Genomic DNA, 24,557 nt, shown 5'->3' on the forward strand with positions numbered 1-24,557 from the left:
TGAATATAAAAAAATATAAGATTAAAATTTAAACATATTATATAAGTCACATAGTATAAATCATTTAAAATTATATAATTATTTAAAATTAAATCAACATACGTTGTACTAAAGTAGACAAAGAATACCCGATAATAAAAATAAGTGTATAATATATTTCATAATTGTAAAATATTCATAAAATGTTTTTCGGTAAAATATAAGCTTTGAAACATAATGATTAGGGTAAAAAAATCATTTGAACCTCATTTGAAATAGAGTTCTAGGTTATAACATATTCATACTTATATGTCTACTATCAGGCCATGCATAGAATTAAACATTATAAACACGTAGTTAAAGATTAATATTTAATTATAATAGTTTATAGCTAAAAGTTTTATTTATTTTATTTATCTAACTAAATAAATTATAACTAACAGTTTTATTTTTAAAAAAATAAGGAAAATTGAATGCAGATATTTAAAAATAAAATCACATTTGTAATCTAAAATATATTGAATATTAAATAAACATATTATGATTAACCGTTAAATATGTTTAAGATGCGTATTATAATTAGTGTAAAATTAAATAATTATTTATAATTAAATAAACTTACGTTCCTCTATTATAGACAGAGAATACCGGATAATAATTAATAAGTGTATAATATATTTTATAATTAAAAATATTCATAAATTGTTATGATTAAAGTGGAAAATCAAGTGATTATTTTGAAATGTATGCATTGATTTTTTAAGTTTTTCGGTAGAATTTAAATTTTGAAACATAATAATTAGGGTAGAAAAATCATTTGAACATAATTTGTAATAGAGTTCTTGGTTAGAACATATTAATTCTTATATTATGTCTACTATCAGGCCATGATTAAACTTAAAATGTATTTAAGATGCATATTATAAATCGTGTGAAATTATATAATTTTTAAAATTAAATCAACTTACGTTCAACTATAATAGACAGAGAATGCCCGATAATAATTATAATTCAGTGTAAAATATATTTTTTAATTATAAAATATTTATAAAATGTTATGATTAATGTGCGAAATCTAGTGAATTATTTGAAATATTTGCAATGGTTTTCAAGTTTTTTAGTTGAATATAAATTTCAAAACATAATAATTAGGTTAGAAAAATCATTTGAACGTAATTTGAAATAGAGTTCTAAGTTATTATGATATTCATACATATATGTCTACTATCAGGCCATGCATAGAATTAAACATTATAAATACGTAGTTTAAGGTTAATATTTAATTATAATAGATTATAACTAACAGTTTTCTTTTTAAAAAAACTCGGGAAATTGGATGAAGATATTCAAAAAATAAAATCACACTTCTTATCTAAATTATATTGAATATAATATAAACTTAAGATTTAACTAAAAATTTATTTAAGATGCATATTATAAATTGTGTAAAATTAAATAATGATTTTAAATTAAATCAACTTACTTTCCACTATAATAGTCAGATAATATCCAATAATTATAATTTATAAGTGTGTTATACATATTTGATATTTATAAAATATTCATAAAATTTTATGATTAAAGTGGAAAACCAATTGATTTATTCGAAATGTTGGCAAAGAATTTTTTAGTTTTTTGGTAGAATATAACTCTCGAAACATAATAATAAGGGTAGAAAAATCATTTGAACTTAATTTGAAATAGAGTTCATAGTTATAACATATTCATACTCATATGTCTAGTATCAAGCCATGAATAGAATTAAACATTATAAACACGTAGTTAAAAGTAAATATTTAATTATAATAGATTATAAGTAACAGCTTTTTTTTTTTAGAAACTCGGAAAATTGAATGCAGAGATTTAAAAATAACATCTCACTTCTTATCTAAATTATGTTGAATTTAATATAAAATTAAGATTAAACTTAACATGTATTTAAGATGCATAATATAATAACTAGTGTACAATTAAATAATTATTTAAAATTAAATCAACTTACGAAGTTTTTCTATAGACAGAAAATATCCGATAATAATTAATAAGTGTATAATATATTTTATAATTATAAAATATTCATCAAAAATTGTAAATTTTTATTTTTAATTGAATTAATTGAAAAATCAATTGACATATTTGAAATGTTTGCAATGAATTTTTAAGTTTTTCGGTAGAAAATAGGTAATTTAGTAGAAAATTCAGTTGACCTAAATTTGAAATACAGTTCTTATTTTTAAAATATTCATACTTATATGTCTACTATCAAGCAATACATACAATGAAACTTTATAATCCCGTTGTTTAAGGTTACGATTTAATTATAATAGATTATTACTAACAGTTTATTTTTAAAAAAACTTCGAAAAATTTAAAGCAGATTTTTAAAAAATAAAATCACACTTCTTATCTAAATTTTGTTGAATATAATATAAACTTAAGATTAAACTTAAAATTTATTTAAGATGCATATTATAAGTCGTGTGAAATTAAATAATGATTTAATATTAATTCAACTTACGTTTCTCTATTATAGACAGAGAATACCCGATAATAATTAATAAGTGTATAATATATTTTATAATTATAAAATATTCATAAAATGTTATGATTAAAAAGGAAAATCAATTGATTTATTTGAAATGGTTGCAATGAATTTTTAAGTTTTTCGGTAGAATATAATTTTCGAAACATAATAATAAGGGTAGAAATATCATTTGAACTTAATTTGAAATAGAGTTCTTCGTTAAAACATATTCATACTTATATGTGCACTATCGGGCTATGCATAGAATTAAACATTATAAACACGTAGTTTATGGTTAATATTTAATTATAATAGATTATAACTAACAGCTTTTTTTTTTTGAGAAACTCGGAAAATTGAATTTATTTAAAAACTAACATCTCACTTATTATCTAAATTATGTTGAATATTATACAAACATAAGATTAAACTTTCAATATATTGAAAATTTTAAAATGCATATTTTAATTAGAGTTAAATTAAATAATGATTTAATATTAATTCAACTTACGTTGCTCTATTATAGACAGAGAATACCCGATAATAATTAATAAGTGTATAATATATTTTATAATTATAAAAAATTCATAAAATCTTATGATTAAAGTGGAAAATCAAGTGATTTTAGGAAATGTTTGAAATGAATTTTTTTGTTTTTCGGTAAAATATAAGTTTCGAAACATTATATAAGGGTTGGAAAATCATTTGAATTTAATATGAACTAGAGTTCTTGGTTATAACATAATTCATCCTCATATGTCTACAATCAGGCCATGCATACAATTAAACTTTATAAACACGAAGTTTAAGGTTAATATTATAAATATATAATTATAATATATTATAACTAAAAGTTTTATTTCTAAAAAACTCGGAAAATTGTACTGCAGATATTTAAAAAATAAAATAACGCTACTTATTTAAATCATAATGGATATAAATTAATATTAGATTACAATTTAAGCATATTTAAGATACATAGTATAAATCGTTTGAAATTATAGAATTTTTTAAAATTAAATCAACTTACGTATTACTATAGTAGACAAAGAATACCGGTTAATAAAAATAAGTGTATGGTATATTTTATAATTATAAAATATTCATAACATTTTATGATTAAGGTGGAAAATCAAGTTATTAGTTTAAAATTTTTGCAATGAATTTCTAAGTATTTCGGTAGAATATAAGTTTTGAAACATAATAATCAGAGTAGAAAAATCGTTTGACATTAATTTGAAATAGTGTTCTTAGTTAAAACATATTCATACTTAAATGTCTTCTATCAGGTTATGCGCAGAATTAAACTTTATAAACACGAAGCTTAAGATTAATATTATATAATTATAATAGATTATAACAAACAGTTTTATTTTTTTAAAACTCGGAAAATTGAATGCAGATATTTAAAAAATAAAATCACACTACTTATCTAAATAATTATGTTGGATATTATATAATAATAAGATTAAACTTTATATATATTTTAGATGCATATTATATATCGTGTGAAATTATATTATTATATAAAATTTCATCAACTTACGTTGTACTATAACAGACAGAGAATACCCGATAGTTTTTATTAATAAGAGTAAAATATATTTTAGAATTATAAAATATTGATTATTCATAAAATGTTATGATTAAAGTGCAAAATCTAGTGATTGATTTGAAATGCTTGCAATGATTTTTCAATTTTTTTAGTGGAATATCAATTTCGAAACATAAGAATTAGGGTAAAAAAATCATTTGAAGATAATTTGAAATAGAGTTTTTAGTTATAACATATTCATACTTATATGACTACTATCAGGCTATGCATAAAATTAAACATTATAAAAACGTAGTTTAAGGTGAATATTTAATTATAATAGATTATAACTAACAGGTTTTTTTTTTAGAAACTCGGAAAAAATAACCAGATATTTAAAAAAAAAAATCACACTTCTTATTTAAATCATGTTGGATATAATATAAATATAAGATACATAGTATAAATCGTTTGAAATTATATAATTATTTAAAATTTATTCAACTCACTTAGGCCTATTATAGACAGAAAATACCCGATAGTATATAATGAGTGTATAATATATTTTATAATTATAAAATATTCATAAATTGTTATGATTAAAATCAAAAATCAATTGATTTATTTGAAATGTTTGCAATAATTTTCAGGGTTAATTCATTATAACTAATATTTTTTTTTTTCTTAGAAATTCGGAAAATTGAATTTAGATATTTAAAAAATAAAATAACACTTCTTATCTAAATTATGTTGAATATTATATAAATATATGATTAAACGTTAAATATATTTAAGATACATATTAATATATTATAAATAGTGTAAAATAAAATATTAATATAATATTAAATCAACTTACGTTGATCTATTATAGACAGATTATACCCGATAATTATTAATTATAAGTGTATAACATATTTGATTATTATAAAAACTTTAAAAATTGTTATGATTAAAGTGAAAAACCAATTGCTTTATTTGAAATGTTTGCAAAGAATTTTTTAGTTTTTCGGTAGAATATAATTTTCAAAACATAATAATAAGGGAAGAAAAATAATTTTAACATAATTTGAAATAGAGTTCTTATTTATAACATGTTCATACCAATATGTCTACTATCACGCCATGCATAGAATTAAACTTTATAAACACGTATTTTAAGGGGTATATTTAATTATAATAGATTTTTACAAACTGCTTTTTTTTTTTTAGAATCGGAAAATTGAATGCAGAGATTTAAAAAATAACATCTCACTTCTTATCTAAATTATTTTGAGTATAATATAAACTTTAGATTAAACTTAAAACATATATAAGATGCATATTATAAATTGTGGAAAATTAAATTATTATTTAAAATTAAATTAACATACGTTCCGCTATTATAGACAGAAAATACCCGATAATAATTAATATGTATATAATATATTTTATAATTATAAAATATTCATAAAATGTTATGATTAAAGTTGAAAATCTAGTGATATATTTAAAATTCGCAATGCATTTTTATGTTTTTCGTTAGATTATAAGTTTTGAAACGTTATAATTAGGGTAGAAAACTAATTTAAACTTAATTTGAAAAAGTATTCTTGGTTATAACATATTCATACTTATATGTCTACTATCAGGCCATGCATAGAATTAAACATTATAAATACGTAGTTTAAGGTTAAAATTTAATTATAATAGATTATAACTAACAGTTTTATTTTTAAAAAAAATCTGGAAATTGAATGCAGATATTTAAAAAAAAATCACACTACATATTTTAATCATGTTGAATATAAAAAAATATAAGATTAAAATTTAAACATATTTAAGATACATAGTATAAATCATTTAAAATCATATAATTATTTAAAATTAAATCAACATACGTCGTACTATAGTAGACAAAGAATACCCGATAATAAAAATAAGTGTATAATATATTTTATAATTATAAAATATTCATAAAATGTTATGATTAGAGTGGAAAATCAAGTGATTTATTGAAATGTTTGCAATTAATTTTTAAGTTTTTCGCTAAAATATGATTTTTGAGACATAATAATAAGGGTAGGAAAATCATTTGAACTTAATATGAACTAGAGTTCTCAGTTATAACATAATTCATCCTTATATGTCTACTATCGTGCTATGCATAGAATTAAAATTTATAAACACGAAGTTTAAGGTTAATATTATATATTTATATTAGATTATAACTAACAGTTTTATTTTTATAAAAACTCGGAAAATTGAGGCAGATATTTTATTTTATTTTTTTATTTTTTTCAAAAACAATCTTTACAACAAGCACATTTAGTAATTTTGATATAGAATATATACATAATTTTTTTTTAAAGAATAACAACTTTTAAGGTAGTAACCTATTGGTAACACCTAAGAACTTATAGTTGGATTTAGATCACTTAAGGAGATCTCGAAGATCTCGATCCAATTTCGTTTGAGCCTGCGAGAGGGGTTGCCTGGGATATGCAGTTAAGCCATATCTTTAATGATAGGATTAGTACTGGAGTTGAGTTGGGAGTGGAAACGGTGGTAGTGAATTTTGGCGTAATCATTGACATTAGTTACTTTGAGGTCGTTGTGAAGTGAAAGGTTTGTCATGTACCATGGAGCACCAGTTAAAGTACGTAGGGTAATGTTTTGAAAAGATTGGATGGGGCGAATGTTTGAGGGTTTGGCCATCTCCCATATTTGAATACCATACGACCAGACAGGTCTGATCATTGTATTATACAATAACATTTTGGTTTTTAGATTAAGTTTAGATTTAAGAAGAGGTCGGAAAAGATGGAGTCTACTGTTGGCAAGTTTCCTTTTGTTTTGGAGATGGGGTTTCCAAGTTAAACGTTTATCTAAAATTATACCTCGATACTTTGTCTCGTTCGAGATAGGTATACTTTTGTCTTTAAGTTTGATGGTAGGGCAAATGCCAGGGCGTAGAGCGAAAGTGACTTCGGAAGATTTACTCTCGTTTATACTAATCATCCAGTTATTGGCCCAGTTATCTATAAGATTTAAATGTTCTTGAAGGTGTTGTGCAGCTATAGTTATGTCACTATTACTTGAGAGGATAGCAGTATCGTCGGCAAATGTAGCAAGTAGAGTGTTGTCGGTTTTAGGGATGTCCAATGTAAAGATGTTATATAAGTCAGGTGAGAAGTCGCTACCTTGAGGGACACCTGCTTCGATGTTAAACAGCGGAGAAAAAACATTGCCGTGTCTGACCTTGAATTTTCTGCGTTCTAAATATGATTTTAGGATAAGGTATAGTGGAGCTGGCATAAATTGTTTTAGTTTGAATAGAAGTCCATTATGCCATGCTTTATCAAACGCCTGTGCGACGTCGAGAAAAAGACCTGTACAGTATTTTTTATTTTCGAGCGCAGAGGCAATCGTGTCAGTTAGACGGTGTACTTGATGCAGAGTCGAATGTTTTGATCGAAAACCAAATTGAGTATTAGGTATAATATTATGCTCAGATAAGATGGGTCTGATTCTCTTGAGGAGACATTTTTCAAAGAGTTTGCCTAAGGTGGGCAGCAAGCTAATGGGTCTATAAGAGGTAACCATGTTTTTAGGTTTACCGACTTTCGGAATGAGAATTACGACAGAAATTTTCAAGATGGCAGGAAAGTATGATAGAAGCAGCATGGAATTATAAATAAATGTTAATAATAATATCCCTTTCTCGGAGAGATTTTTAAAAACTTTGTTGGTGATAAGATCATAACCTGGAGCTTTACCGATCGGAAGTTTTTTAATGATACTACTGATTTCACCTGGAGATATAGGTTTGGTGGGAAGGGACATGGGTAGAGGAGACGAGAGGAAATTGTTGACTTTATCTGTATGACTAGGATCAGGTCTTGGATATTGGTGGTTTTTGAATGTGGATTCTAAGTGCTAACCGAACAAGATAGACTTTTCAATGTCGGTTACTGCTAAGGTACTATTTTCTTTTAGGAGGTGTGTAGATAGCTCTTTAATTTTGGTTAATCTTTTAGTGGCCTTCCATAGAGAGGCAGATATTTAAAAAATAAAATCACACTTCTTATCTCAATTATGTTGAATATTATATAAACATATGATTTACCTTTAAATATATTTAAGATGCATATTATAAATCATGTGAAATTAAATAATGATTCAATATTAATTCAACTTACGTTGCGCTTATCATAAAAAAAGAATACCAAATAATAATTAATGACTGTATAATGTATTTTATAATTATTATAAATTATTCATAAAATGTAATGATTAAAGAGCAAAATCTAGTAATTTATTTGAAATGTTTTCAATGATTTTTTAAGTTTTTCGGTAGAATATGATTTTCGAAACATAATAATAATGAGGGTAGGAAAATCATTTGAAATTAATTTGAACTAGAGTTCTTGTTTATAACATATTCATCCTTATATGCCTTCAATCAGGCCATGCATAATGTTAAACATTATAAACACGTAGTTTAAAATTAATATTTAATTATAATAGATTATAACTAATAGCTTTTTTTTTTTAGAAACTCGAAAATTGAATGCAGAGATTTAAAAAATAAAGTCTCGCTACTTATTTAAATCATGTTGGATATAAATAAATATTTGATTACAATTTAAGCATATTTAAGATACATAGTATAAATCGTTTGTAATTATATAATTATTTAAAATTAAATAAATTTACCTATTTCTATAATAGACAGAGAATACCCGATGATTAAAATAATTGTAGAATATATTTTATATTTATATAATATTCATAAAATATTATGATTATAGTGGAAAATTAAGTGATATATTTGAAATTCGCAATGAATTTTTAAGTTTTTCGGAAGAATTTATGTTTCGAAACGTAATAATTAGGGTAGAAAAATCATTTGAACTTATAATATGAACTAGAGTTCTTAGTAATATCATATTTATACTTATATGTCTACTATCAGGCCATGCGTAGAGTTAAACATTATAAACACGTAGTTTAAAATTAATATTTAATTATAATAGATTATAACTAACAGCTTTTTTTTTTCAGAAACTCGGAAAATTGAATGCAGAGATTTAAAAAATGAAGTCTTGCTACTTATTTAAATCATGTTGGATATAAATAAATATTTGATTACAATTTAAGCATATTTAAGATACATAGTATAAATCGTTTGAAATTATATAATTATTTAAAATTAAATCAATTTACTTATTTCTATAATAGACAGAGAATACCCGATGATTAAAATAATTGTAGAATATATTTTATAATTATAAAATATTCATAAAATATTATGATTATAGTGGAAAATTAAGTGATATATTTGAAATTCGCAATGAATTTTTAAGTTTTTCGGAAGAATATAAGTTTCGAAACGTAATAATTAGGGTAGAAAAATCATTTGAACTTATTATATGAACTAGAGTTCTTAGTAATATCATATTTATACTTATATGTCTACTATCAGGCCATGCATAGAATTAAACATTATAAACACGTAGTTTAAGGCTAATATATATTTATAATAATTCAGTATAACAAACATTTTTTTGTTTTTAAATTTTATTAGTCAATATTTTCAGTTTTCGGAAAATAATAAATAAGTGAACCTATTAAGAGCACTAGTGTTTAGAAGACTTTCATTATAGGTACTCCGTCATTGAAAGATGTTATTCAGGTAAGCAATTTTTAATCAATGACTAATAATATCCCAGATAGCAATTATGCAATGTCAATATTAAATGGATATTGGTTGTCCATTGATAAATTAATATTGTAAATTTAATATTAAATAAACATTGTATTATTATTTTATTTTAAAATTGAAAATGTATACATATATTCCTGTAATATTGTCTCCATATTGATTGTTTAATGTTGAATTGAAATGATGTATTCAATATTTATACTTTGTTTAATATGTAATATAATTCCAATGTTCTTTAAACAATATTTGGAATTTAATATTAAATTTTTAATGACTATTCAATACTATCATAATGTTGGAAATATATAATTACAATTCAATGTTACTATAACGATATTATTGTATGTCTATTTCTACTGATTGGAAATTAAACATTGCATTTCTAACAGCTATTCAATAATATCATAATATTCAACATACAATAATTATTTAATGTTGTTAAAGCAATATTGTGTTCATATTTCTATAGAGATTCCAACAATTTGTGTTGGATAATTTAACTATATATAATATATATAATAATAATACGTATTAATAAAATTAACTTATTAGTTAATTATTATAATAAAATCATGGTTATAATATATTTTAGTTACAATTGCAAAGATAAGTACCGCCGATTTTAATACACTTCGAATTAAAATAATAATAATTTTGCGAGAGTAGGTATTATATTATTATTAGTATAACGCATCGAGGCACACCGGCCGCTATAGTAATATACATAATTAATGAACTTTTTATTTTGTGACCTTTTATACAGCAAAAATAATATAATAATAATGATTTATTTTGGTGCAAAACTCTATAATTTGATTAGGTATTCGTTTTAAAATAATTTTTTTCTCTACAACCTTTTTAATATTATATGCATAGATTTCAGTAATTTAATAGTGACAATACTTTCGAATCACAATAATAATGTATGTCACATTTAATATTTCAAAGAAGAAATTTATAGTTGTATATTATTTCATAATTTCAATACTTGTTGATTTGTGTAAAGAGTCTTTCAATTTATTTGTGCGCTTGTGGCTTGTTCCTGATTATGAAGGAACAAATTCACACAATTACTAAGTTAGTAACTATGGAATAAGTTTTCCCTTCGCAAAACTAAAAAATTCTAGGTATCGATTTTCGGTCATTTTATTATTATTGTTCTATCAAATATTTTTTTTACTGTTCAATACAACTTTCACTGACAAATTATTTCATTAATTAGTTAATCTTTATTTATAATTTTATCCAAAGAAAAGTCTTAAATGTTTCAAATGAAGTTGTTATTTGGTTCAATGTAATTTGATCACTCGAGCAAATCCTATGAAATTTACTTTAATATTGAATAGAGTTTGTGTGTTAGCCTATGTCCTATACTACAATGTATTTTAAAGGACAGGTATTCGACTTATTTTTTTTTAATATTATTGATAAAACTCCGACAAGAGCAATGAACGGTATTGATTTTACTATAATGTACATATTATGTTTTTTTTTAGTGAATCTAAAATGTACGGGCCTTATAGACATTTTACGCATAATCAGTTTTCGACAAAATCAATTTTTTTATTCTGCTGCAACTCAAATGCAAATCATTCTAAATACTTGCAATTTTCTACAAATGTTTATATCTGCGTTATCTATTTACGATTGAATTTTTCAATTTTTTTAGGGTTTTTGTTTAAATGCCTACAAAAATAATAAAATCTATAAAATTGTAAGGGTTTTTCTTAGACCGCGCTAACCGAGAAAACTACTGAACCGATTTGGTTGAAATTTTTTTTGGCTGAAACCCGACACTCCGCTGAAGGTTATAGTAACACTTTTGTCAATAAAAAAAAAGTATAAAGTTCATACAAAATCAAAAACAGAATCAAAGTAGTGGCGCCCTCTTTCGGCCAAAAAATATACTAAATATTTTTAGTTGTTACGGTTCTATAGGTTGCAGATCCAAAGAGGATGAGTTGTTCTTATATAAAATGGAAACATATGGTAAACTTATTGTATGACATATAGTTACTATTGGTTACTGATAGGACAAGGTTATTATGAAAGAATATTTTATGAAAATCCACCCGAAATGTAGGAAATCTGTATGTCAAAAATACAATAGTGGCGCCATCTGTCTAGAAAAAAACAAACTAAATTATAAAAAATTTAGTTTATTGTTGCAGATTAAAATAATAATAAGTAGTGTATTATATAGTGGTTGCTATTGGTTTATCGGGCATGTTTGTATATTATAATATTACTAGCCGACCCGGCCACGCGTTGCTGTGGCTAAAGTTTTTGTAATATTACATTATAGTAAACAATCTAAGAGAACATCAGTCACTGGCATCAGCACACTGGCATAATTTGTACTTAGTTTTTTTACCTTTTTTTCTTACCCAAATTTTGAGTAAGTGGCCAATTCATTATCATGCCGAGAGCGCAAAGAGCACGCATTAGCAGAAGAACTGCCAATGCATCTCGAATGTATAACAGAAGGCAACAAAATAACACACCAGAACGTTGAAAATTGGAAATGGAACTTTAGAAAATGAAAATGGTTACATTTCTGTCAATCACACGATTGGACGGGTGGTCAATAACGTGTTAGAGTTGATTTCTACAGTTTATTCAGACATTTTTAATCTGTCCAATAAATCAGATCAGTGGTTATATGAAAGAGCTATAATCTCTCCAAGAAATGTAACAGCAGAAGAAATTAATGATATCATCCTTCTAAAATTCGATGGACACTCACGTGAATATCTATCTATTGATACAGTTACATCAACAGATGATGCTATTCATTATCCACAAGAATTTCTCAATTCTCTTTCTCCTTCGGGATTTCCTCCTCATAAACTAAAATTAAAAATTGGTGCTCCAATTACATTATTACGTAATCTTCAACCACCGAACTTATGTAAAGGTACAAGATTACAAATAAAATCGTTGCGAAATAATATTATAGAAGCCGTAATTCTTACAGGGCCAGCGAAAGGAGAAATTGCATTTATTCCAAGAATTCCCATGATTCCCTCTGACTTGCCGTTTTCTTTCAAACGGCTTCAATTCCCGGTTAAAGTTTCTTTTGCCATTACCATAAACAAAGCACAAGGTCAAACATTCAAGTACGTTGGCGTAGATCTTCGTACAGAGTGCTTTTCACATGGGCAATTATACGTGGCATTTTCTCGAACTGGAGACCCGAATCATCTTATGATTTTAATTTCAACAGGAAATATAACAAAAAACATCATATACTCAGAAGTCTTATAAAATTCATATTTTAATTCTTTTTTTTCTTTAATAAATTTTAATAAATCTTTAATAAAATTTCTTTAATAAATCTTTATCAACCATAAATTATTTCTTTTTTATCAGTATTTATTTTTATCATTTATAACGCTAGAAACCGTTTTTTATATTTACTAGCCGATCACAATAAACAATAATATTTGAATAAAAAATTCTACATATCATGGTCCGAAGGCAAAATAAACAACCAATCACGGGCGAAGCTGTGACGGGTCGGCTAGTTAGCTATAAAACTCTTTGCTATTTAATTAAGTAGGTATATATAATTTATTATAAGGTATGAATATTAATATAATTCATTAGGTAATGACGTCATTAACTATTTATATTAGAATATAATAATGTATACTCTAGAAATTAGTACCCTCGAATAATATTTTTGAGTTACAATTTTAACTAAAATTGTTATTCTTGATTGTTTAATATTTAATTTCAACAATATTTGAACTTAAAATAACAATATATAATGAAACTGTGTTTGTACAGTTTTTAAATTTCTTTTACAGCAGAATTACTTATTTACGTAGAACCTTGCTTTAAAATTTCAATCCTTAGCTGTGCATTTTAAACGTTTCATACATCTTTAAAAAATAAAAAAATTTTAAATCTTCAATTAAATAATGTTTTTTAAAATTTAAACTTTAAATGGTTATAAAAAAAAAAACGTTTATAAGTAATTTTAATATTTTTCAACTACTATGATATTGTAAACTTATGGGGAACCTTGTATTGTAAAATTGTAACTAAGTTTTTTTATTATTTTTTAACTGTTATTATAACAATATATTAGGAGCTTTGTACTAAATTTTGAAGCTTTTTTAGTTTAAGTTAGCATTTTAAGTTTTTTATTTATAAAAAAAAAACTAAAAAGATTGAAATTACAACTTAATTTTTTTCTGTTTTTCCCTGTACTTTTTAAAACTACTAGGAATTAAATTTTACCTCGTTAATGCACCAACAATAGATTCACTTTTCAATTGGGAGGCTAGGTACCTACTGATGTTTAAAATCGAAGTATTATTTCGACAACTTATCATGTACACAGACAAATACAAAAGAAAACACATCATTGTAAATCCCCACTAATCCCTTAACCTTGTTTCAAATTACATAGTTTTTTAATATCAGGTTCAAATGATGCGAGATATAATCTAAAATCTGGAGCTGCGTTTAGTTTATTTCTATACTTACTTTTAATAAGGTACCTATATGAAGAAAACGCTCTTTCGACCAACTCCGTACTAGTAAATGGCAATAGGAACTCAATTGCCTTGTTAGAGAGTAGTTCATATTCGTTTCTAATATCTACTCAAAAATTAATAAGTTATTTTCTCTTAAACTCTCTTTTTAAAGTTGTGTCACATGAAAGTTCTTTCAAGTTTTCTTTTTCTACGATCGATAAAGATGTAACTTTTTGAAAGAATTCTTCATTAAAAGAATTTGAAATCTAATTGTTTTCTTTTTCAGGTTTGGAAAAGTATTTTTTGAAATATAATTTTAACCCTTTCAGATGTTCAATTATTATGTTTTTCTTAATTTCCCGAGACATAACTAGCTTATTTTCTGATAGAAAGTTGTGTAACGTTTCAAATACCTCAGGTTGGTCATTTTCAATACATACCCTCCAAAAATCTATTTTTTTAACCATTGATTTAATTTTATACGAAACACTGAAAATCGTTACTGAATTTTTTCGAAGTGCCAAATTTAAATTGTTTATTTGTAAAAAAATATCAGATAAATACGCAAGCGCCTGAAGCCAATTGCAGTAATGTAATTTTGGAGATAATTGAAAAAAATGATCTTCAAAAAATATTTGGACTTCATGTCTTAGTTCGAATAAACGTGCAAGTATTTTGCCACGGGATAGCCACCTAATTTCTGAGTGAAAAAGTAAACTTGAATGAGGAATCATCATGTCTTCGCATAAAGCTTTAAATATTCTCGAATTTGTAGACCTTGCTTTTATAAAATTAACTAATTTAACAGCTTCATCAAGTACGAGTGTTAGTTCCCCTGGAAGGTTTTTAGATGCTAAACTCTGTCGATGAATACAAACAATGACTCCAGTTTATATTAGTAACTATTTTCATAAAGCAACCTCGAAGACCAGTATATATAGCTGACATTGACTTTCCACCATCGGTAAAAAGTCCACAAAAATTGGACCAATTAATACTCATTTTTTTGAAATAACAATCAATAGCATTATTCAATATCTTCAACGGTTGTGCGTTCAGACAATAAATGACAAAGCAAAACATTTTCTTCGACTTTAATATTATTTAAATACCTTTCAGTAACAAGTAAAACTGCGAAATTAATAACATCGGTGATTTCATCAACTTGAATAGCGAAAATGTTACTGTTTTTTATTCTATCTATTACTGTCAACTCAATATCTTTAGGCATATCCTGAATTCGACTAGAAATTGCATTATTTGAAAGAGGAATACTGTTTATCTTTTTCACGTTCTCTTCTCCAAATATACACTGAACGGTATCTTTTATACAAGAAGAAATCAAATTTTCAGCTATTGTATGATTCTTATCACATTTTGCAATACGATAATTTATACGATAACTACCTAGCTTCAATCGCGTTTTAGTCATCTTTATTAGCTGGCTTTATATATGACGTCAAAATCGAAGTATTCTCATTGCTTCTAGCTAAACGTTTAAAAAAATCACATTCTTTATTTTTATAATCAGCATGTTTTGTTTCTAAATGTCTTATGACCAGAGAAGGTGTCATGCAGCTATTCGACAATACTTCACCACACACAAACACTTAGGTTTAGGATAGTCAAAATCTCCTACATATGAAAATCCATATTTTACATATTCATCATTATCAGTGTGTTTTATCTTTTTACCTTTTTAACCTAACCTTTTTTTTTTTGCGTACCCCTTGAGATCATCGCGAGTACCCCTAAGGGTACTCATACCCCCGGATGGGAACCGCTGGACTATAATTAAACAAATTTTGAATTCTCAATTTTTTTTTTTTTAATGCTTACAAAAATAATTTTTTCAATTTTATTAATTTGTAATGAAGGTACATTGTTTTTTATACAGATTGTTAATTTTTTTCGTTACCTATCTATCTATTTATATTTTTATTAAATAACAATGTGACAAATACAATTAGTTTTACTGTCTCAAAACAGATTATATTATCGTTGACACGTCCTGTCAAAATCTAATATTGTTAATGATATTTTTCATTTAAAAAACATAACCAAGTTCTTTCTTTACATAAAAAAAATACGTACCATTCTGGACTGTAAATGATAACGTTCAATTAATTTCTAACTATGAAGATACATAATATTTTTCATAAATAGATTACAAGCATACTATGATTAATGTAATGACTCTATAGATATTTGGGGGAAAAGTATTTTGATTGTTGCAGATGTTTTCTAACCTTTTACTGATTAAAGTTATTATTTTTTATTTTATTAAATAGTATGGTGCAATTTATTTATATATAAAAATATTTATATTATCTGTTTTAATAAAGTCACAACGATATCTGGATATGCACAATATTTAGAAATAATTATAAACAAGATCTCGAATAATATAACAACATTACTTTTATTAATACGAGATATGATGCTAATAATTTTCAAAAGTAGATACCTTATAAACTATGGATTTAAAAATGTTAGACATAACAATAAAAATATATTTTCTTCAGAAAGACATACACATATTATTATAAAATGCATGTATAACATTAGTTGTCAACCAATGTACCACTGCACACTGGTATGCCTCAATTATTTTCTAAGTGTGCCGCTAACATTTGAATGTATTTTTTTTTTATTAATTAAATTTGATAAAAAAAAAAAATTAAGAAATAGACTTAACGCTGTTCATGGCATAGACATTTGCTATGAATATATTGTGAATACCACAGCCGTGTTAAAATAAAAAGTTTGAAAACTTTAGATTTATATTTTAACAAAAATGCCATTTTTTATTAATTCTAGTGAACATTATTTGGTGCATTAATCTTGCAAATTATCAAAATTAAAATGTAATTATTATAATATTTAATATAAGCGTTGTAATGGTCAGATTCCAAGAGTAACACTTACTATAAATTCAAAATTAATGCGGATAGTTTTTCAATATTTGGAACATATTATTTATAAGAGAAACAGTTGTTGATACAACTCTTGGATTAAAAAAGATTATAAGATATACTAATGATAAAACAATTTTCATTTTCTAAATATTTGATTTTAAAATTTAAAGTTTGCAATACATAGACTGACAGAGGTTAAATGAAGAAAGTCATTATTATGTAAAGTGTCCGAAGATAAACATTTCAAGCAACATATGCTTTGTATACAATTTCATTTAAGTATTGTAGTAAACAGTGAGAATTAAGTTAGGTGATTCAGAAGTCAATCATTCAACGGCTGACGTTTTTAAGATACTTATTCTAATACTATATCTACAGGTGATCTGACAAATGAAATAACTTTTATTATAATCAATATTTTTAAAAAAGAACATTTTTAATAGTTACAATTTCAATTTCTTTTAATTATAATGTTTCATACATAACATAAACCAGATCGTAATTTACTGAACAAAAATATTGATATATAAAAAAATTTTAAAAATCAACCATTTGACTTAGATACATTTTTTTACTACATAAATTTTTCTCAAATCAAAATTTACAAATTGGCTATGAAGGTAATAAAAAATAACCAATCGAATTTCTGTATTTATTAATCACTTAAGAAAAAAATTAAACTATGAGATATTTTAGTCATTGTCGAGTTTAATTATACTTATGCAAACGTTGTTGTATATTATTAGTGATTTTAATCATATAAAATGCAGCGATAAAGATAAAACGAGTCTGAAAAACTACTAACAATGTATATTATGTCCTAGTTAATTTTTGATTTATCATATGATCATTTTAGAAGAATAGAAATTACAAATAAGACAATAAAACATACAATACTTACAAATGGTATCTGTAGAAAATATACATAATATACAATTAATCATTGATAAATAAATTATATTAAATTTGAAATAATGTTCGTCATTGCAGGTTTTATCTATCTATACTGATAGTGAAACAGTATAAAATATTAATGACGTACGATATGTGAACATTCATAATATTATATAGTATGACAATTATTATATTTCTACGTTTATATTTTCGAGTATTTTAAAAAATAATGTTGACATTTATTTTAATATACTTCACATTTGAAGGGTATAGGTGAAGCACACGTAACCCGAAACTGAAATAATTTGCCTTCCAACCGCACGAACCACACATAGGTACCTACTATTTTTAATTTTTTATCACGCCGCCTCTGCGTTCATCGATCGCGCAAATAGATAGAAAGTAATTCAACAACCATACTATTCTACGAAAACAATTTATCGTTTATAGTGAAGCTTGACTAAATCAGTGACGATTGGTAAATTAAGGTCAAAGTGAAGGGTATTATTGGAAACACAGGATGGGTCTTTAGAGATGACATGAAAAAATATAAGATGTAACCTGCAGAAATGTATGTTTTGTTAGGACTGTGGTATAGATTTCTGTGTCTGGTTGAGCAAGCGTAATACGCTTAGCACTTTTTGGGATATCCACGTTACCACTAGGTACTTTTTGAAATTTCTACTTTACCACCCGCCACTTTGGGGTTGTATGCCACCCATATATATGCTACTTTACCACCCAGTGGACGGGAAAGGTCGCTTTTCAACGGTTTAAACGTTATGGAAAACTTAAATTTCGATGCTGGCGTTATAAAAAAAACTTTACTAACAACATTATATTGTAGGAACTCTAATGTTTCTGAACTTAGATTTTAATACGTTCCAATTGATCAAAAAACACTTGCTCGCAAACGACAATTAATCGAAGAACTAACATCTGCGATGATACGCGTTCATTAGCACCACCGATTATTATGCAATAATACACAGTTACAACCTAATCTAACTTATGGTATTTAGTATATTATTTATCTATAAATTAAATTGATATTTAAGCTAATTTATGAAATTATTAATACAAATACAATATTAAAATCTCAAACAGAAAAAATATTAATAATCAAAACAAAATATACGTACTTAAAGTATCTAGAAAGAAATATATAATAATAATAAATTAGTTACTATAGAAAACTGTATTCAACAATTTCATATTGGACTTTAATTTCAAATTAAGTAATAATAACAATCATTTCTTTATTATATTAATGTCGACATCGCAACATTTACCAATGCCATAATTATCAATTTAGCAAAATAATCCAACCTACAAATATCATATTCACGTCCAGGATTTCCAAGGGCCGTTATTGCATTTATCTTTCAAAAAAAGAATTTGTTGATCAACTCATAAATAATAACCAACACATAACCATTCGCCATCGACAACCAGTTAATTAAATTAAGAAGACAACATAGGTAATCTCGACAAACGTATCATACAATCAAACGTATTTCCCAATATTCCAAACAGTCTTATTTTAAAACAACTGTTAAAATAAAATAGAATATACCTAGAAGTCTCATTTCGTTCCTACGAGCCGGTTCAATCACCGCTAATGGTCTTGATCACATACTAAGTTTCAATGGTGGGCATTAACTTGTTAAAAAGTTTAAGTTAAGTTAAAAAGTTAAATTGTTTTAACTTTTTAACTTAACTAGTTAATTATTTTTGTTTTCAACTTGTTCAGTTAAATTTTTATCGTTTTAACTTAACTTTTTAAAGTTAATTATCATTATAGTGCAGTTAAGTTAATTTTAATTTTTTTTATACCGGGTGATTCTTTTATCATTGAACACTCATTATTTCAAAAAGTATCAATGTTTTTGAAAATATTTTTTCACAGAGTTTCATGTTGTTAAAAAACCAACGTTTTTATTAAAAAATTATATTTTTAAATATTTTTTAACCTTATCATTTTTTAAGTTTTTTACTTTTTTGAATGACAACATAGAGTTTTAATATCATATTCCAATGTTATAAGTATTTAAAGTTTAGACAAGCGGAGTAGTGGACAAACATTTTACGGGGTAACCCCGTACCACTCCACTCCGCCAATCAAAACTTTAAATACTTATAACTCATAAACTACTCGTCCAAAATTCGATTTTTACGTATCAAAATAATTAGAAAAATATTCTGCATTGGAATATGATATTAAAACTCTATGTTGTCATTCAAAAAAGTAAAAAACTTAAAAAATGATAAGGTTAAAAAATATTTAAAAATATAATTTTTTAATAAAAACGTTGGTTTTTTAACAACTTGAAACTATGTAAAAAAATATTTTGGAAAAAGTAAATACTTTTTTAAATAATGAGTGTTCAATGATAAAAGAATCACCCTGTATATCACGTGGAACCTACAGAAAACATATTCTTTCGATTTTGGCAATTTATTTTTATGATGTTATAATATCATCAATTTATAATAATCAGATTATATTTTAATCTTCACTACTAAATATAGTATTAATATTAGAATACTGATAAGCGTCTTGGTAAATATTTGTATAAATTAAAATACTAGGGCAATTTATGACTTGTGATTATTGTGACTTGAAAAAAAATTAACTTTTTTTTAACTGAGTTAAGTTAATTTTATTTTCTATCTTAACTTTTAACTTATCTAGTTAATTTTTTTTTAGTAACTTTTAACTTAACTGAAGGCAATTGTATTGAATTAACTTAACTTGCCAAAATTAATTTTTTCCATTAACTTGCCCACTTTTGCTAAGTTTTCGAAGAATATTGTTTATATCATACGACACATTGGAAAGCTACCGACATCTATGCTAATAAACTACGATCCTGCCAACTATCTTTCTATCTGATAACACTGTTTCATGTTTCTTTTTTAAAGACAAAGGTCACACCTCTACCGAATGTGCAAGTCCAATTAATGCAAATAAATATTTGACAATAATTGATACAAGCTGCGTGACCCCTTTCTTATGGACCTTGATACTGGAACCAATAATCATACATTAAGCCCTACCGCTAACCAATTACCTCTTAAAACCGACCGGAATAAAAAGATCGTGGTATCTGTCAGTAATACTGACCATTAACTTGAAAAATACAATCAAACCACGCTGAATATAATTATCGTTCAACGCGCCTCGGAAGAAATCTCTCAGACCGATCGCATCAAAATACTAACTCCGTCGACGTTGTCATCGACCTCGTCTCCTCCATAAAAAATTAACCTTATAGGCAATTAAAAAAAAAACAGAAGAAAATACTATAGTGTCGATTAAAAAAAAAAAAAAAAAAAAAAACATTAATCGTCAGTCGATTATTTCATAGATACGATGGACAAACGTCTCAGCGCGCGAAAATCAGTATTCAATGAAACAAAGATACCTATGACTTAACTACGACTAATTTAAATTACTTTTAGAAAATTGCTTAAACAGTAATAATCCGCGTGAAGAATGCGTACCTTTCAATATCAGCCATAAAATATATGCTCATAATATTATCGATCTAATTAGACTTCAAATAATTTCTCTCAGTGGTAAAAACAGATAACAAAAATTCACAAGGTTCTTTTCAAAGCATCCGATAAGGAATTATCCAATTACAAAAATTACGACATGAAAAATCGATTCAATTAACTTAATTACCTCATTATTTATATAACCAAAAAACTCACACCTACTTCGATGATGTCTCATAAATACAATATTTTACAATGGAACATTAATGGTTATCATAGTAAATTGCAGAACTTCAAATTCTTCTTCTTCTTAAAGTTCCTATCCGTTTCGGATGTTGGAAATCATATTAAATATTGCTTCTCTTTCTAACGATGAACAAAATAGTTCAATGGATGATGTTATACTAAACCAGTCCCAGAGATTTTTTAGCCTCAATATCCTTCGTCTACCAGGACTTCTCTGGTCTTCAATTTTTCATTGAAGTTTAAGTTGCAGTAATTCATAACTGTGGTATTTCTTATAAAGTGACCTAGGTATTCTAATCTCCATATTTTTCATAGTAATTTTTTTTCCTTTTGCATTCTTTGTAGTACGCACACGTTGGATACTCGATCTGCCCATGAGATATTTAGGATACGACGGTACAGCCACGTTTCCAATGCCTCAATTTTCTTACTCACTGTCTCAGTTAATGTCCATGTTTTGGCACCATATTATAAAATAGGACAGATATAACATCTTAATATTCTAATCTTAGTGCCCAGTGAAAAATCATGACATTTAAGTATCTAAGACATTTACACAAATGCCCCTATGGTCATCTCAATCCGACAATTTAACTTCCATCCCATGTTGACAGTCTTAGTTTACCCATGTGCCGAGATATTTATATTTTTGAACTTTTTCTTTTTGCTGTCCCCTGATTAATAGTTTTTCTCTTAAATTTTGTTTTTTCAAAATTGCCATGTATTTGGTTTTGCTTATAATTAGAGACAACCAAATACTTTCACTTATATCCACTATTCTATTCACAATTTTTCGGAGGCAATTCACGAATACAACTGTATCATCAGCGTATCTTATGTTGGTAATGTATTCATCGTTTACTTTTATGCCCTCATTAACTTTATCCAAAGCTTCTCTAAGTATGAATTCCGAATTTAAATAAATAGAAGTTGTGACTGGTAGCATCTCTGTCTCAATCCTCTTTTTGTCGTGATATCGTTTGACATTTCTGCTTCTACTCGTATAGCAGAAGTTTGGATCCAGAATAAATTGCTTATTATGCTCACTACTCAGGTCTTGTTTGTCAATTCCAGCCACATTTAGTATTTTTATAAGTTTATCGTGTTCAACCCTATCAAAAGCCTTTTGGTAGTCAATGAAACAAGCATATACGTCGTGATTGACATCCCTAGCCCTTTGAATAATTAGCACCTGTAAGCTAAAGATTGCCTCTCTTGTGTCAACTGATTTTCTAAAGCCAAATTGTGTATTACTCATTTGAAATTCACATTTAAAAAAAATTCTCTGATGTATGATATTTAAAAAGATCTTTGATAAGTGAAGTGGCTTATAAGACTAATAGTGCGAAAATCATTACAATGTTTAGCACTAGATTTTTTAGAAAGAGCTATAAATGTAGATTTTAACCATTGTGTGGGTAATTTTCCAGCACCATACATATTATTAAAAACCTTAGTTAACCACGTAATATTCTCCTTGTCTAATTTTTGAAGAATTATCGTTGCAAGTTATCTGGTCCTGGTGATTTACCATTCTTGATTTGGGATATTGCCTTTTTAACTTCCTCAGTCATTAAAATCCTAACCAAATCAATTACACCAGGAGTCATTTGTTTACAAGAAACTTATTTTAAAATTGATTACCTCACCACCTTAACTAATTATTATAATACCTATCACAAATTAACAAAAATCGCGAACATGGCAATAGGGCTAGCGGGGGTACCGCTATCTTTGTACATACATCATACCCATCGGAACCCATACCAATAAATTCTAAACTAGAAGTTACAGCTACAAAAATAACATTTAAAAAACACATTACCATCTGCAATTTATATTTATCTAACAGCCAGAATACCAACAAACAAAATATAATACAGATAATAAATCAATTATCTACACTGTTTATTTTCTCGGAGACATTAATGCCCACAACACTATGTGGCCAGGTGGGGCTCTGAAAAAACCAACAATATTGGTAAATTGTTTGAAAAAATGTTAAACAACGACGAATTAATTCTTCTGAACAATGGTTAGCCCACGCATTTCAACCAGTACAATGGTAAAACCTTTGCAATTGACTTGTCTATTGCAAGTTCTAATATAGTTACATATTTAGAAATGGAAGTATTTAATGAAATAAAAATGCTATAATTCTCTCTGCTCACTCAGAAATAGGTAAAACACAATACAAAGGAAAAAGATCTCCCGTTCCTTGGTTGAACGCAGAATGCGACAATAAGCGAAAGAAAATATGAAGGCATTAAGCAAATTTAAAAAAAAATAAATATTTTAGGCGATCTAATAACATTCAAAAAAATCCGAGCCAAAGCTAGAAATATACTTGAGAATAGCAAAACAAATTCATAGAAAATTTCATTCCCCCTATTTCATCTCATTCCAGCTCCAATGAGTTATAGAGCAAAATCAAAAAAATCAAAGGTTCTCCCCAAAGCAAATTAAAATACTAATTAATTATGGTGATATAGTTACGGTGACATTCGACGTAGTTACTAAACTAATAGAAAAATTCAAATGAAATAGAAGCAATAAACAACTCAATGACGAATTCATTGCAATCAAAAATGTATACAAAATAATTCAATAATTTTCAAACCAAACATGAATATATTAATAACGACTGTATTTCGCAAAATTTATATACCCACTTTACTTATCTGAATCAAAAAATAGTTTGAATCACAAAAAAACAAAAGTTGTGAACCTGACGATATTCCGTTCGTTTTTATTCAAAATTTGC

General features: G+C 25.9%; 2 protein-coding genes across 2 annotated transcripts; both read right to left on the minus strand.

The window, feature by feature from the left end:
- Positions 1 to 15,258: 15,258 nt before the first annotated feature.
- On the minus strand, positions 15,259 to 15,663 carry LOC149056962 (zinc finger BED domain-containing protein 5-like). The gene has a single exon (XM_089223248.1). It carries the CDS (start codon positions 15,661 to 15,663, stop codon positions 15,259 to 15,261), a length of 405 nt encoding a protein of 134 aa, XP_089079374.1.
- A 6,746-nt stretch (positions 15,664 to 22,409) lies between these two features.
- LOC149056963 (uncharacterized) lies at positions 22,410 to 23,051 on the minus strand. The gene has a single exon (XM_089223249.1). The coding sequence runs from the start codon at positions 23,049 to 23,051 to the stop codon at positions 22,410 to 22,412; it is 642 nt and encodes a 213-aa protein (XP_089079375.1).
- Between the last annotated feature and the right edge of the window lie 1,506 nt (positions 23,052 to 24,557).

This window comes from Diuraphis noxia, unplaced genomic scaffold, assembly GCF_037042655.1.
Source record: "Diuraphis noxia isolate RWA-SAM2 unplaced genomic scaffold, SU_Dnox_SAM2 contig0003, whole genome shotgun sequence".
Classification (NCBI taxonomy): Eukaryota; Metazoa; Arthropoda; class Insecta; order Hemiptera; family Aphididae; genus Diuraphis; species Diuraphis noxia.